Source organism: Danio rerio, chromosome 22 (genome assembly GCF_052040795.2).
Source record: "Danio rerio strain M-AB ecotype USA chromosome 22, GRCz13ab, whole genome shotgun sequence".
NCBI lineage: Eukaryota > Metazoa > Chordata > Actinopteri > Cypriniformes > Danionidae > Danio > Danio rerio.
The window spans coordinates 30,746,378-30,762,500 of NC_141042.1; the positions used below are offsets into that span (position 1 = coordinate 30,746,378).

The 16,123-nt window shown below is 36.9% G+C and overlaps 2 protein-coding genes and 1 long non-coding RNA gene across 3 annotated transcripts in view; 2 read left to right on the forward strand and 1 right to left on the reverse strand.

Annotated features, from left to right (window-relative positions):
• Positions 1-16,123, forward strand: part of LOC147838569 (uncharacterized) — a 142,783-nt gene that overhangs the window by 49,773 nt on the left and 76,887 nt on the right. The window lies entirely within an intron of this gene.
• The window catches only part of LOC141380213 (uncharacterized), an 89,523-nt gene that overhangs the window by 11,444 nt on the left and 61,956 nt on the right, over positions 1-16,123 (forward strand). The window lies entirely within an intron of this gene.
• On the reverse strand, positions 1,242-13,932 carry wu:fu71h07. The gene is given in 4 exon segments (NM_001083852.1): positions 1,242-1,812; positions 1,940-2,257; positions 2,361-2,401; positions 13,913-13,932. Coding segments are annotated over 4 exon segments (525 nt in total). The 5' UTR covers positions 13,924-13,932; the 3' UTR covers positions 1,242-1,657.

Consider the following 16,123-nt stretch of genomic DNA (forward strand, 5'->3'; position numbering starts at 1 on the left):
TTGGTAACATTTTTGCAGATTTATTAAAAAAGAAAAACTGAAATATCACATGGTCCTAAGTATTCAGACCCTTTGCTCAGTATTTAGAAGAAGCCCCCTATTGATCAAAAACAGCCATGAGTCTTTTTGAGAATGATGCAATAAGTCTTTCACACCTGGATTTAGGGATTCTATTCCTTCGTTATTTTAGCTGTGCTTAGGGTCATTGTCTTGTTGGAAGGTAGATCTTTGGCCCAGTCGGAGGTCCTGAGCACTCTGGCAAAGGTTTTCGTCCAGGACATCCCTAAACTTGGCCGTGTTTATCTTTCCCTCAATTGCAACCAGTCATCCTGTCCCTGCAGCTGAATAACACCCCCACAGAATTATGCTGCCACCACCTTGCTTTATTGTTGGGACTATATTGGACAGGTGATGAGCTGTGTATGGTCTTCTACACACAAGCTGCTTAAAATTAAGGCCAAAATGTTCTACCTTGGTATCATCAGACCAGAAAATCTTATTTCTTACCATCTAGGAGTCTTTTAGTGTGTCTTGCACTAAGGAGAGGCTTCTGTCAGGCCACTCTGCCATAAAGCCTGACTGTTGGGGGGTTGCAGTGATAGTGATTTTCTACAACATTCTCCCATCTCTCAACTGCATCTCTGGAACCGCATTGATCTTTGAGTTCTTCTTTACCTCTCTCACCAAGGTTCTTCTCCCCAATAGCTCAGTTTGGTCGGATGGCCAGCTCTGGGAAGGGTTCTGGTCATCCTAAACATCTTCCATTCTATTCCAACATCTTCCAACCTTACGTGTAGCAGAATGTTTTTGTAACCTTAGTACCAACGCTTCCTATTCACTTTTAATGGGTGATGTTGCTCATTGCAGAAGTTGGGACTCTCTCAACTTTTCAAATGCCAATGGAAGCGTCAACTAATCAGATCGATAAATGCAAATACACCAGCTCAGACTGTAGCTAATTGCGGACTAATTTCATTGGCTGGTGCTGCTACGACAATCGCATCAGCCCCAACTTCAGGCACGCCCTCTGTCAAGCGTTGACGCTGAAGCCCCATGTGAATCGGACGTAATGTCTTGTATAGTCAGGTGTGTGGGTTTTCTAATGTCCAATCAGTATAATCAAACTAGATTAAAATGAAGGTGTAGAACCATCTCAAGGAAGATCAAAAGAAATGGACAGCACCTGAGTTAAACATATGATTGTCACAGCAAAGGGTCTACTTAGGACGATGTAATATTAGTTTTTTTTTTTTTTTTTATAAATCTGCAAAAACGTTAACAAGACGTCAATCAAATTGTTTCTGCAGACTGTTATTTTGGAGTGCGATTACGAAAAAATTACATTAATAATTATTTTACTATTAGAAGCTGGTTACATTCACAGACTGTGGCTTCTCAACTGTTTAAACCCTTACAAAAGTAACTTTTGCATAATAAGTCCCCTAATAATAAGTAAATAATAAGTTTGACTAATTTGGATGTACAAATTCTATATAGCTATGGTAAAGTGATATATTATGCAGCCTCAATATTTCAACGCAACCCAAGTTTGCAAATGCAAAATATGTGCAATTATGTGATCCAATTATTGAGAGTGCAAGAAAAAAAGTAATTAACAGATACCTCTCCTACAAAATGACATCAAATGTAACACACGCTAAAAATCAAACTCACATACTGTGAGGTGCAGAGTAAGTGCCAGAAGAGCTATTTGGAAAGTCAAAATCTTCAGAGCTTTAACGGAGGAGTTTGTTGCTTTCTGAGTTTCTGTATCCTTGATTGTTGGTTTTGAAATTGGTTCTGTGGGCTTTTCTAGAAGAAATAAAATGCATAAAAGCAATGTTATAAATTCATGATTGTTGTAGAGATAAGATGCTAGCAGTATCCCAATGTTCTGTGCAAAATATTCTACAATTTATTAAAAAAGGATTACATGTACCTTTGACAAGAAGCTCTACCAGCTTTTCCACATTTAATTCAGGAAAAAAACAAGTGTAGCGTCCTGCATGATCAAACTCCACATCTTTCAACATAACTGAGTAGTTTCCTTTTGCATACTCTGAAGGGAAACTTTCGGCTCGATTTTTGAAGATGTCAAACTGTTCTTCTATTGAAGGTTTTCCATCAATAACATTTAACACTTTCCAGCTTACATTGTGTCTCCAAAGCACATCAGTAATTCCCGGTTGAATCTGGCATGGCAGGATGATGGTGTCTCCAACAAAACTAGTGATATTTGCTGAGGCCTGCAAAGACACTGAGAAAAAAAAACAACAACTTTACCTTAGGAAGCAAACAAACTGAACTGAACATATAATACATCATACCAAATACATTAAATATGTTTTGTAAATACAAACCTTTTCCTATCAGATGCAGAAGTAAAAAAATGGCGCAGCATCTGCACAAATAACCAAAAGCAAAGTTAATATAGCTTTTTGATGTATAAAGTTGATCAAACTATGGTATTCATTCTTATCCATAATTTATTCATTGATTCATTAATTCATTTTCCATTGGCTTAGTCTCTTATTTATCAGGGTTAGAGTTAGAATGGACAGCGGAACTGACCGCCAACGATGCCCTGCCAGCCGCAACCCAGTAGGACAGGGGAAATCCATGAATTAAATATTTTTTAAAATTCCATACATAACATTTAAGATTTCAGAAGAATGGATCAATAATAACACACACAAACAATATTAGAAATATCTGCACCTTTGGTTTAAAAAAAAATGCCTTCATTCATTATCATGCAGGGTTTAAAATTAAAACTTGCCAACAAACCAAATGTTGAAAATCAATACATTTTTTGGCAAACACATCAACTCACTAGTCAGCATTTAAAAATTTCATTCACAGAATTCATTATTGAATTTGCTGTAAAAATTCTTTCTACACCCTTTAAATACACCACTTCAAAACAATTACAAAAATGTAAGTACTCCAGATGACACTGAGAAATCTAATTTTCAAAGATTATAATGTGTTATTGTGCTTAAAGGCTTGTTTAAACCTCTGTGTCGAGCGATTACCGTGACCCATGCATGCCTTTTGCATAGCCGTTTTTTATTTATATTTCTGCGTGCTGTTTGTGGTGCTCTGCAATAACACTTACGTAATGCCAGCTGGCAGTAGCTTTTTAACAAAGTTTCCAATTGGACCCCCTTCACAGGACTCAACACTTGTAAACACTTGCTCCAACAGGTTGTACTACCAAGCCGACAACAAAAAAGCGTACAATGTAAACCAATGCAAAACACAACAGAAAAAGCAGATCATTTTATAATAACCTCTTTTAAAAATTAATTTCGTTATTAATCTTTCTTCAGCTTAGTGCCTTATTTGTCAGAAGTCACCACAGCAGAATGAGCCGCCAACTCTTTTGGAATATTTAACACAGCGGATGCCCTATCAGCTGCAATCCTGTACTGGGAATAGGGCTGTGCGACTAATCAAAATCAAAACGCAATCGTGTTTTAAAACGTTGTGATTAGCTTATCGCAGGAGGCTGCGATATGAAATATATATAATTTAACTTTCCCCACCCAGAACAAATGCATGCATTGATACACTAATTAATATCAAAGAAAAACAGCATGTCGTCGGAAATATGGGAATATCTTGGTTTCAAAGTCACAGACACCAAACAAAACCAGGTAGTTTGTAAGAGCAGTCACAGAATTGTTGCCACAGCACGAGGAAATACAACAACCAGCACCTAAAAAAGCACAACATGCAGCTATTTGAGAAGTAACTTGCTAAAAATCCACTTAAAGTATTTCCAGTGACACTCAATCTAGTAGCAATGAAAGTACAACTTCAGAGTTGTTTGCTAATATAAGTTGATACTTTTAAGTTCTTTTTTTTTAACTAACACTGCAGTTTACCAGTAAGAAGCTACATTACAGATTATTGAGCTGAAGCTTGACTACAAAATTAAAATGCAGATCAAATCAAAATTGCAATATCTATCAAAAAAGTTGCAATTAGATATTTTTCCCAAATCGCACAGCCATAACTGGGAAACACCCATACACTCTCACAATCACATATGAACACACACCCAATTTCCCTTCAGTGCATGTCTTCTGACTGGGGGAAACTGGAGGACCCATAGGAAACCCACACTAACACAGGGAGAACAAATCCCACACAGAAATGACAACTGACCAAACCAAGACACGAACCAGCAACCTTCTTACTGTGAGGCGACAGTGCTAACCACTGAGCCACCCTGCCACCTTCCTATTGAAAATATTGTAACAAAATAAAATGTACTATGTAGATGCCTTTATGAAAGCTGAGGACTTGAAAGTAGCTTTACATAACATTTCCTCCAGTGTTGAAGTGAAACTAGAAAAGCCTAACAGATGCAGACAGAGCCAGTGAGTAATGAACGAGTTTATCCATAAGTGACTGGGTTTCAATGAGCTGCCACAAGAACAGTTCCATATATGATTTTCTTCTTTATTTCAAGTGTGAGCACTTACAGTATTTTTCTGATGAGTTTATACATGTATACTCATGCAATGCTAACTTTTAAGCTAGCTAACTGTGAGCCAACAACTGGAGTCAACGGTGTCAACTAACAAAGCCTGATAGTGATAACTGCCTATCAGGAAATCGGTCCACCTCCAGCAATGCTCTGCCCACAAAAAAACACCACAAACTTAAAGAGCCCATATTATGGGTTTTTGAAAATTCCCCTCCATGTAGTGTGTAACACAGCTCTAAGTGAAGTGAAGTATCCAGCTAAGGCTTAAATCTGTAAGAATACAGTGTTTAAAACGGTTGATTCATCTATAAAAGAGTCGACTCATAGTGCTTCAAACGAGTCGCCTTGATACCTATTCATTAGGTGTTTCGCCATGACGTACGAACGAAACCAAGTTATTCACGTGCACGCGCAAACCCGGGAGATTTCAAACCTGAGGCCCCGCCCTCTGACGCAGAAACCCAGACACACACACACACACACACCCACAAACACACGCACACAAACATGCCGGTCGATTGAAGTCACACTGCAGATGGACATTATCGATTCTCTACCCATAGATGAAACCTCAGCATTATAACCAAGCAGTTGGAAACTTCTGGAAACTACAGGCTACAAAGAATACTTCATCTGCGTTTGTTAAAGTAAGGATCAGTAAAGAGTAACTTACTAATGGACGTCAGGATGAGTTTCTTCCTCCATTTCTCAAATGTAAGTACAGGCGATTAAAGTTGCCTCGTTGACTCTAGCTTGCAAATGTATTTAGTTGTGATTTGTTACTTGTAACCGAGTGTACTGTATCAGGTTAACTGGCTATATTCTCTTATCGCGTGCAAAGTCACGTTAAAAACGCGACGCGTGCTGTTTGTTTACGGAGCTCCGTGGTAGAGGTCTGCATTCCCCCGGTTGTCCCCGCGCCAGATTTCTGCGGCGCGGGAATAAATTTCCGAATCAATCGCGGGAGCGGTCGGTAACAGGTTTAATTTGGGACGGGAGCAGGCTGTCTAGCAATATCGTGGATATTGCTATGCGAATGAGACAGAGCTTTGCCTGCCTGTGTGTCTGCTTGGCGCTTGTGTGTATGTGTTAGTGCGCGCGTATGAGAGAGAGAGAGAGAGAGAGAGAGAGAGAGAGAGAGAGAGAGAGAGAGAGAGCTCTGTCTGGCTGTCTCTGGACTGTTTTGCTGGGTGATTTTCGGTTATGTTCTCCCCCGCTCTTTAGCGGGATCGGGCGCGGCGGGCAGAAAACAGGGCGGTTCGGGCACCGGGACAAGAAATTCTAAATATAAGCGGGAGCGGTCGGGTTCAGGCTAAAACCTGGCGGGTGCGGGCGGAAGCGGGAGCGTTGTCGTCCAGAGGTGTGTGTGTGTTTGTGTGTGTGTGTGGCAGCTAAAATCCACGCCTACACTATGGAGCGCGTATGAACTGTGATTACTTTTATATTGCTGATTAGCTATTGGGCATTTCATTCTCTGACTGAAGGCAGTCGACCAATCGTGACAGACTGTCATCGGTCCAATCAGCGCAGATTAGCTTCGCGCTAAGGAGGGGTTTGGGAACAAATGAATCACTGGACGATTCATACAGGAGTCGCTGGGATAATTAGGTAAAAATAAATGCAGATTATAAGACCATGAAAGTGTTTTTTGACTTTGCATGCATATTAGACTGTTGTTGGAGACCCTTACAACCAAGATATGACCCTATTTCATGTATAATATGGGCTCTTTAAAAAGGATACTATAAAAGGTACTATAAAAACATCCTGTTATTTTTAAAACTCAAATTTCCCATTTTGTTCCACAGTACAAGCAAAAGAAGACTTTCAGGAGCAAATATCAATGCCTACCTCTAAATAACTGCCTGTCTATCCATACCAACCTGTTCATGAAGGAGAAAGTAAATAGTAAACAGATGACATATTAAAGTGATGTCACCAAAAATAAACAAAAATTTATTTTTTAACCTACTCTTTTAATAGTCATTCTGTTGTTGTTGTTTTATTTACTTATAATAATGCTAATAAATGAACAAATATCTAATACAATCAAAATGTGGGGAAATACTAAAATAACCGTACAGCACCAGAAAATAAGACTGCTACCATTATTCCCACCCACTAACAAAAAGAAATGACTGTCAGTGGTTTTACTGTTAGATGAATGATTGTGGGGAAAAAACAACTCAAGCTTCAAACAGCCTCAAACCACATATGCAAAAGAAAAAAATACCAGAAGCATTTACATTTCCCAAAATAGAGGTTGAGAATAAAAAATGGTGCTAAGGCCGTACTCACACTATGTACAGTTGCCTTGAACTGGGCCAAAGTTCCATTCGGGCCTGGGCATAATTTGAAAATTAACAATTGATTGATTTTTGACAGAAAAATTTCTTCTTAATAAGAGTCTAATACAAGCTTCATGCTTTTAGCCATTTGGAATTGCAATAGAACGTTCAAAGTGCACGCTAAGTCTAAATAGTTGACTTTACGCAAAAATGTGAAAATTTGCTGCTTTAAAACACTTTAAGTTTGTACACAACGTGGAACTAATCAGCCCTTGTCGAATTAACACAGAACTGCATTGAACCTTAAGTTAAATTTTAATTAAACTAGGGCTGTTTAGTTTCACCTTGTGTAGTTTAAAGGCCAGGACACACCTAAATGACATTTGGCAGCTTTGGTGAGTGTCTGTAAGGGTAGTTTATTTATAGTTTGTTCTACACATTACCACTCACTGAGCTGAAAACTAATGGAGTTTGCCTGATTCAGCATGAAAAACCAGCGCCGGCCGTTGGTGGAAAAGCATGAGAACGAAAAATAGTTATATAACAACTAGGAGTGTCACGATTTCGATTTTTAATCGAAATCGATCGAAATTTATACTCAGTTTCGATTATCGAATCAAAAAAAAGAATCGTCGATGCTGCCAGGACCCCATGTCACGTCAGCTTGGCTTGCCAAGCGGGAAAAAAACAATCTTGTTGAAGTGCTTGTTAAACTGCAGACGCAGGAGACCCGTCGACAGAACTTAAACCCTCTCCTCTTTCAAGGAAAGAGAAGTGTGTAAGCATTTTGGATTTCCAGTGAGTTATGTTGACAACGTTCGTGTTGTCGACAAAAAAAACACAGTTTCGCAAGCTCTGCTATGTACGTATTACAACACCGGCATCGCGATCCTCCGCCTGCCCCCGTTGCAAATCCGCTCACGAAAAGTACACACTCAGGCCCTGTTTACACTGTCTTTGTTTTTAAATGGCATTTTAAAAAGACAACGATTTGACATCGACAGTGGCGTGTAGCATTTCTCAGCAGCCCTCCTTAAAATGCACATCACGTGACCACATAGACACAGACGCATACACAGCCATGCGCTCGAGACAGCAGGTCCAGGCAGTCAGAGGACTGCTTCAATCTTTCACTCACTTGTACTTAGTCATTTTAGCGCACTCCTCAGATACTGTTGGCTGGTTCCTGTTGGTTGTGTGTCTTTTTTAACTGACGCCATTATAACGACACAGATCACTGCCTATTCACGAGTCCCGCAGAAAAAGTGATTGACAGGTGGTAATTATGTGTGTATCTTGCCTTTATTCATTTACTGTATGATTTGTTTATGGGTAAAACAAAGACCATGCAGGTCAGGTAGTTTAAACGGTAGGCTACAAATAATTAATTGGTCATTAATTAATTAATTATTCATAATCGAATCGAATCGTGCCTTTAGAATCGAAAATGTAATCGAATCGAGGATTTGGAGGATCGTGACACCCTTAATAACAACGTCTCAGACGTCATGTCAATGTCTGATGCATATGGCGCACATTTCTTGAAACCCTTTAGCAAATTAAGTTGTCCTCTGATTGGTTTAAATATACCTGGAGTCAAATGTGCAGCTATCGTAACCAGCTTACGTGAAAACAGGTCTGATCTAATAAAAAAAGGCTGTGATGTTTACATCAAGCAGAGTTCTTAAGACTATACAAAACGTACGACACAATATTATGCAGGTGGGGTAGAACATTTGTTACTTTTTCATATGCAATAATTATATGTATATAATTATATGACAATAATTTGATCCATTCATCTCTCGAGTACTCGGGAGTGAGTTATCTTTTTACATGCTGTCACATGATAAACAAATGACTCAATACCCAGAAGAATCAAAAGTGAAAAGATCATAGGTAATTTTGGCTAAAGCCCCGGTCAGATTACTCGATTTAGGCACGATTTTCTTGTCGCAGGGAATCGTAAACGACAAATGGGTGTCGTGACACAAGATTCAATCGTTTCTTTTTGTGTAATGTGGCATAGTTCACGACAACCTATACCATGTCTGCGACGCCTCACGCAGCAAGTCTAGCATGTTTAATTTTTCCCCCATATTGACGACGAGTTCCATCACATGGATGACACTGTGCAAAAGGAGCTCATCATTTCTCGGTTATATCAGTGGGTGCTGCTGTTAATGTACTCGACAAGTAATCAAAAAGTAGGCTGCATGCATATTTATAGCTTACTTATGGGTGGGTCACGGGTGGATATAGCAAAAAAATATAGCAAACAAAACTTGTTTCAAAAAGATATTTTTTTCCAAGACAAATATACAAATTATATTTTTGTTTGTATCTCCACTACTCAACTATACGGGTGGATGATTTTTTCGCTCTGAGGAAAATTTAAGGATTGCTTCAGCACTCAAAAAAATGGATCATGGCTTTAGTTGGTCCAAAGAATGTAACTATGTTCAAACTAAACAATTCACTTATGTTTGTCTATTAAAACCAAAAGAGTTGTGTTGGGAAAAATAGAAAAAGTCAATTTTCAAATTTAAACAGCTCACTTAATTAAGATGAATGAAATGGAGTTGTGTTGCTTCTGCAGTACCGAAATTTTAGTCAATAGGTTAGTTGTTATTTCAAAACAACAGAGAAAGGAAGATTCAAACCACAACAATCGCTCTCATTATTTGGGAATCAAAAGAGGAAGGTTACAGTAAAAATTTTGAATGTTTAGTGCACTGAAAAAATATGGGTGATTTTAACAGTAAAAGTCTTTACAGTCCACAGTGAAAATCTGTTCAATAATTAGCAGCTCATTTCTGTACAAAATACGAAAAATAACTGTAACAGATTTAACCTTTGTTTTCCAGAATGGAATCAGAGTGTCTGAAATCTCACTATACACCCTCATTCACTAGTCCCTAAATTAGTCCATTAGTTTAGTCCACTAGACAGAGTGAATGACCACAATGAGTGAATACAGACACTGATGAACAGCTGCTGTAGACAAGCTCAATCACTGAAAGAAAGAACAAGACCTAAACACATACAGACGCAGCCTCACACTAAACAAACTGAATTAAAACGGAGGATTAAACACCTCCATTAAATAACAACATTAGCAGCTTCACTGATTACAATTTGAACACATTTCTGTCATATCTGCAAGAATTTTTGATAATTTACAGAGGTCTATATACTTTTTGAACATTTTTTCATTTGACCTCACCATCATGGAGATCAGAGGCTGCTTTAGTTGGGCTCTTGATCCTTCACTCTTCTATCTTAATGATTCTCTGTCTGTTATAAATGTGTGTCTGAAACTCATCAGATATAGCAAGGAAGGCAATGAGAAAATATTCTGTACTAAATTTTAACAAATATAATTTCTGGTCTTTTGTAAGTTAAAATATATAAGATATAACAAAAAGAATTGTGAATTTATATCAATGCTGTTAGGGACAATACTTAAGGCTTTTCATTGAAGGTTAACAAATGGAAAAAAAAGGAAATCAATATAATAAAATTATAATTAAGAGTGTCATGCGCGAAAGCTCAAGCAACTACTTAAGACATGCAGGCATCAAGAATCAGGATATGAACCTCATCTATGGTGGCTAAAAAAAAAGCTGTGTAATTTATTCATACTGCAATGCATGCCGGGTGCCAGCATCGTACAAAACTCCCAGCATGCATTGCAGCATGAATAAACTATGCAGCTTAAAGTTCTTACACTTTCGTTCTCTGCCTTTAGTCTATGTTGTTTTTTGGGTGTAATATTTCAGTAGAGGGTTTTGTATAGTTCTGGGTTGTTGTTTTTTTATCATTTTTATTTTTGGTTTGTCACCATTGTTGACATTCAAAAACTAATTGTTGATGTCTGTGTGTTTCTAAGTCCTGCCATAGATCAAACATTCTCATTGTGAATGGTGTATTTAGGGCTGATGCTGCAGTTGTTTTATTTACATATATTGTTAATTTCTTACACCAAGCTAACAAGATTTTCAACAAATAAACAAGCAGGTTTGAATATCATAGTTAATTTCATCAGACTGATTCTTATATATTTTTTGGCTTTTCATGCAATACAAATAGTATGATGAACACATTTAAGTATAGCAACCAATAAATACTAGTGGTAAAACAAGCAGCTGAAGAGCCCAACGAAAGCAGACTCTGTCCTTCAACATGGTGACTTCAAATGAACAACAGAAATGTCATGAAGAGGTTTTGTCCACATGACAGAAATAAAATCAGAGCTCAGTAATAAGTGAAGCTCCTGATGTTAGTGGAGTGGTTTAATGATCTCTGCTAAGATCTTTAGAAATAACATTTTAATTGTTTAATTATTTTGATTATAATTATTTTATTTAGAGTTTTGTTTTCAGTTGATTTCATTCTAGGTTTTGGCTGTAATTTGTGTTTTTCTTTCCTTCAGTGATTCTGCTGTTAACAGTTCATCAATTCATCCTTTAATTAGACACTTAACTTCATCACTGTCTGAGTGTTCAACCCTCTGTAGTGAGGACACTAGTGAGGATTTTGCTCTGAGATTTAAGGGGTTAAATGTGTTTGATGAAAAATACAGACTGTGGAATGTATTTGATGTATATGTATATGGATTTACAAATGTACATTAGATTATTGGCAACACCTGGCGGTATTTTTCCATAAAATTAACAGTTTTTTTAAAAGTATAAATAAATGAAATCTAAATTATAAATGTTATGTTGATAGAACTAAACATTCAATTTATGTAACTAACTTAAGTTCACTCAAATGAATATTCTTTCTTTAAGGTAACTTAACTGGGTTACGTGGAACCTGTTGACATAAAAAAGTTAATTAAAGCCAACATGTCATTTTTTGAGTGCACCATTGTGGAGGATAGTAGCATCTGTGTGCAAGTCCAATATAAACTAAGGGTAGCTGATGTTGTGCTGCATCTTTTTTGTTTAAAAGTAACTGTGTAGTTACAAGTATAGTGAAAGTCTGTTTGCTAATTGTACACACATGAACACATTAGTGCATTGAATGACTTTACGTTTTTGTGAGATAAACTATGTTTTTGTGAATTAAGCATTGTATCAGTTGATATAATATGGGTATTTTCTGTAAATTTAAACAGTTCTATAAAACTTCTGTAATTTTACAGAAAATTCCTGGCAACCACTGCGGGTATTTTTCAGTAAATTTAACGGATTTTTTTAGTAGTGTAAATAAATTAAAGCTAAATTATAAATGTTGTGTTGATTGAACTAAACAACATTACCTTACCTTTATGTAATTAACTTAAGTTCACTCAAATAAATATTCTTTCTTTAAGGTAACTCAACTCGGTTACATGGAATCTGTTGACATAAAAAAGTTAAAGTCAACATATAATTTTTTTTGAGTGAGTGTAATTGTATCACAAATCTCAGTTATATATTTGCTAATTTTGAAAAATGTAATTATTTTAAAGATTGTGTATGAGCATATGATTTTTCCTTGCTGCTTATCTGCTTTCAATAATCCGTCTCTCTCGCTGCAAGTTCAGGCGAGGGATTGTTTATTTAGAAACCCATGGCAGGAAAATATACATTTATAGTTCAAATAAAATAGCTTAACATTAAAAAAGCATCTCTCTTGTAAAAAAGTACATCTGAAAATTCATGTCTAACAACAACAGCCTAATTTAACTTTAATATGCTTCAAAATTTACTTTTGGTTCTTCACACCTTTTTATTGGTCATTTTTTCTTTTAAGAATAAGGTACAAGATTTAAAATACAACATTTTTATCTCTATTTAAAAACAATACAGTAGGTCAGTAATTGAAAGATGACTGCACTAACATTAAAGCCTTCTTCGATTAGTTATTTTCACAATAATGGCATAACAGTCAAAATATGGCAAATGAGCTTATGTAGGGACAAATTCTGGACCTTTGTCAGTGGGCGGGGGGTTGGGTCTTTTGAGCAACCCAGCACTGGGAAACACCCATACACTCTTGCATTCACACCCTTACATTGCCAATTTAGCTTTTTTAATTTACCTATAGCGCATGGGTTTCAACAGTATCTGGATGCAGCCTTTATGATGCAACCTGAGATTGCATCACTCAGCAACGCAATGTCAGACACAATGCACTCAAATGGAGCGAGTTACATCACTGTGAAGGGTAGGGCTAGGGGTGGGGTTAGGTGAGCCCATTAAAAAGCACTGGATGCAGCTCAGATTGCACTGCAGCAGGTCTGCATCCAGACCCCTTTCATGTGTTTGAACTTAAAAGGGAAACTGGATCACCAGAAGTAAACCCACATGATCATGGGGAAAACATGCAAACTCCACAGAGAACCGCCAACTGACTCAGCCGGGGCTTGAACCAGCGACCTTCTTACTGTGAGGCGACAGTGTGATGCTACCCACACTACCCTACTAAAATGAGTAATGAAAAAAAAATTCATTGACAAAGTATAAAAATAAAATTATTAAGCACATTATATGCTTCTGAGTAAAGAATACAGCATGTTTAGCTGTATGTGTAAACTGCCATCTAAAGTCTATTATTGTATAGTTAATGCTTAACAAATGATTACCTATTTACAAATTAATTATTTGCTAATGCTTAAATTATTTGTTGTGTCCAGTTAATTTAAAGCGTCACCAAAAAGTGTAAAAGGGTCTCCAAGGTCCATATTTAAAAGTTTGTTCAGATAAACATCCTGGAAATTTTTGTTCTACAACATGAGCCTTCGTGTCATTTGTTACCAGGTTGTATAAAATAAATGTAGTTTCTGTTCATCAGAATACCAAACTGTGGACATGTTTTTACAATTTTTTATAATTCGTAGAAAAATTAAAAATAAAGGAAAGGAAAACGAAACCGAAACCATGAATCACGCTCCTAAACAATAACGTTATAAAGGCCAACAACTAAATGTGATAGTGTCAAGGCTGATACATACGTCTTTTACATGTAAGTTACCTCAAAAACAATGATCTTTATGGATAATGTTACATCTCACCGTTAGGACCAAGATTCTTAAACTTGACTCAGCGTAGGAGAAACCAAACTATTGGTTGCCGAATTCGAACTGGTGTAAAGTGGCTTATTTACTTGTAGATAAAAAGTATAATAAGCATACCTCTGCATCATGGCTTATTGCTTCTGAAGTTTCTTTGAGCGATGCCGTGATAATGGGTAAAGTCTAGATCGGATATGCGGCCGGTGTTCCGGAGAAATTGTTCCCCTTTTCCCCATTCACAGCGCATGCGCAACTTTACACTGCGGTCAAGCCAGCCGCGGTTCGGAAAAAGTCAAGCCAGCCGCGCTTTATATTTCGGTGCGCGCGTATTATTATCATTACGGTAATGTCAGTAGCCACACAGAAAGCGCTCCACAGAGCACCCATTTCGCCCAGAACAGAGATAACAACGAAATATAAGTTACTACGGAACCCCGGAAGGGACGTAGTGGAGGAGAAAAAAATTGGCTGGGTGAAAAAAAATGGGTGAAAGAAAAAATAGGTGGGAGGAAAATATATATTTCTAAGTTTTTGCTTTCTCTCGCAAAGTTTTGCGTTCCCTCTCAAAGATGTTTTGCGTTCCCTCGCAAAGTTTTGCGTTATCTCGCAAAGATGTTTTGCGTTCCCTCGCAAAGTTTTGCGTTATCTCGCAAAGATGTTTTGCGTTCCCTCGCAAAGATGTTTTGCGTTATCTCGCAATGTTTTGCGTTCCCTCGCAAATATGTTTTGCGTTATCTCGCAAAGATGTTTTGCGTTCCCTTGCAAAGATGTTTTGCGTTCTCTCGCAAAACTGTTTCTCCACAAACACTTCCTGTTCACTTCAGTCACGTAAACCCTCCCGTTTTTGCTGAAATTCTCCCATATTTTACCATTCTACCCCACTTTCTTTACATTACTGTGCGCTGATCGTCGCCTTTCACTTTGTAACCTCTGAACCAGTGAATGCATGTATAAGCGCTGACTGACAGACGCGCTTCGTACAATAAACTGATCCCAGATCAGCGTCTGTACGAGCCATTTAAAGGGATACTTCTGTAATAAAACTGGTGAGCAGCAAATGAATCTTATGTTTTGTTTAGTTAGATAACAGTGTCTCTGTAAGAACGCACTATGCACAGATCTATAATGAAAGCAGTCCATTACTTTAGAAACTGTTTGTGCTCATTTAAGAGAAAAAAAGCTGTTTAAAAACCAGGGGGGATATAAATTACAAAAAGCACTTTAAATTTAAAGCAAGGTCACAGTGATGTTTCCAAGATCACATACAATACAGTCATCGGAGTATTATAAAAAAAAGAGAGAATATTGTAAGATTCACATAGTGTTACGGATTTTAAAGCTTTAACATTGCTGGAGGTAGAGATTGTATTTAAATAATATTTCAAATCTTTACAAAAAAAATAAGAAAAAGGGGCTTTACAGATAAAAATTTGCATTTATGTATAAAAAATTTTGCTAGTAAAATAAACAGATTTATTAGAAAATATTTATCTTTAACTTTATCAACATGATAAAAAACCAAATAAAACATCCTTGTATGACAAAGAAAAATTATATAAAAGAGATGCACGTATAAATAAACTGAATTCTTTCCAAAAAATCTTAATATGGGTACATTCCCAAAAAAGATGATCTACAGATTCATCTAGAATTCTGCAAAAGGAACAAAGGGGATCCTTTTCCAGAAGCATTTTTTAAATATAAACATTCACTGGATAAACTCTATGTAGCAATTTGAAGGAAACCTCTTTAACCTTATTTGTAATTAGAAATTTGTTGGGTAAAGACCACACAATCTTCCAAGGAATGTCATAAAATAAATTACTCCAGTGAAATATGACATGTGGAATAGAGGTTATTTCATTCTGAAAAAGATGCAGAATCTTTCTATTTCTGAGAGAAGGGTAATGCGAGAAACAAATTTTCCCAATCACTGTTTCACAAGCAATAATTAATGAGGTAACAGGGAGAACAGAATGAAGAGAGTTTTTTAAAAGGGTAATTGCTCCACTGGGAATTGCGTCCATGGTTCTGATGTACCAGTTTTGTGATTGTGAAGAACATAAACAATAAATGAGTAAACAACACATTTTAAGTCATCCTCCATTTATTTACATTTATACAATTGATATTTTTATTCAGGCACTGAGGGAAAAGTCATTTCTGGAGGAATGCCCCATACTGTTTACATAAGACAGGATGAAACATCAGCAAAACACACTCATACATACAGTGAAAGAAAACAAAGTTACAAAAATGTAAAGGATTTTTTTAAAATAATGTATCAATTATGCACAAAAAACATTTATACACCTGGGCTTTTAACTCTTA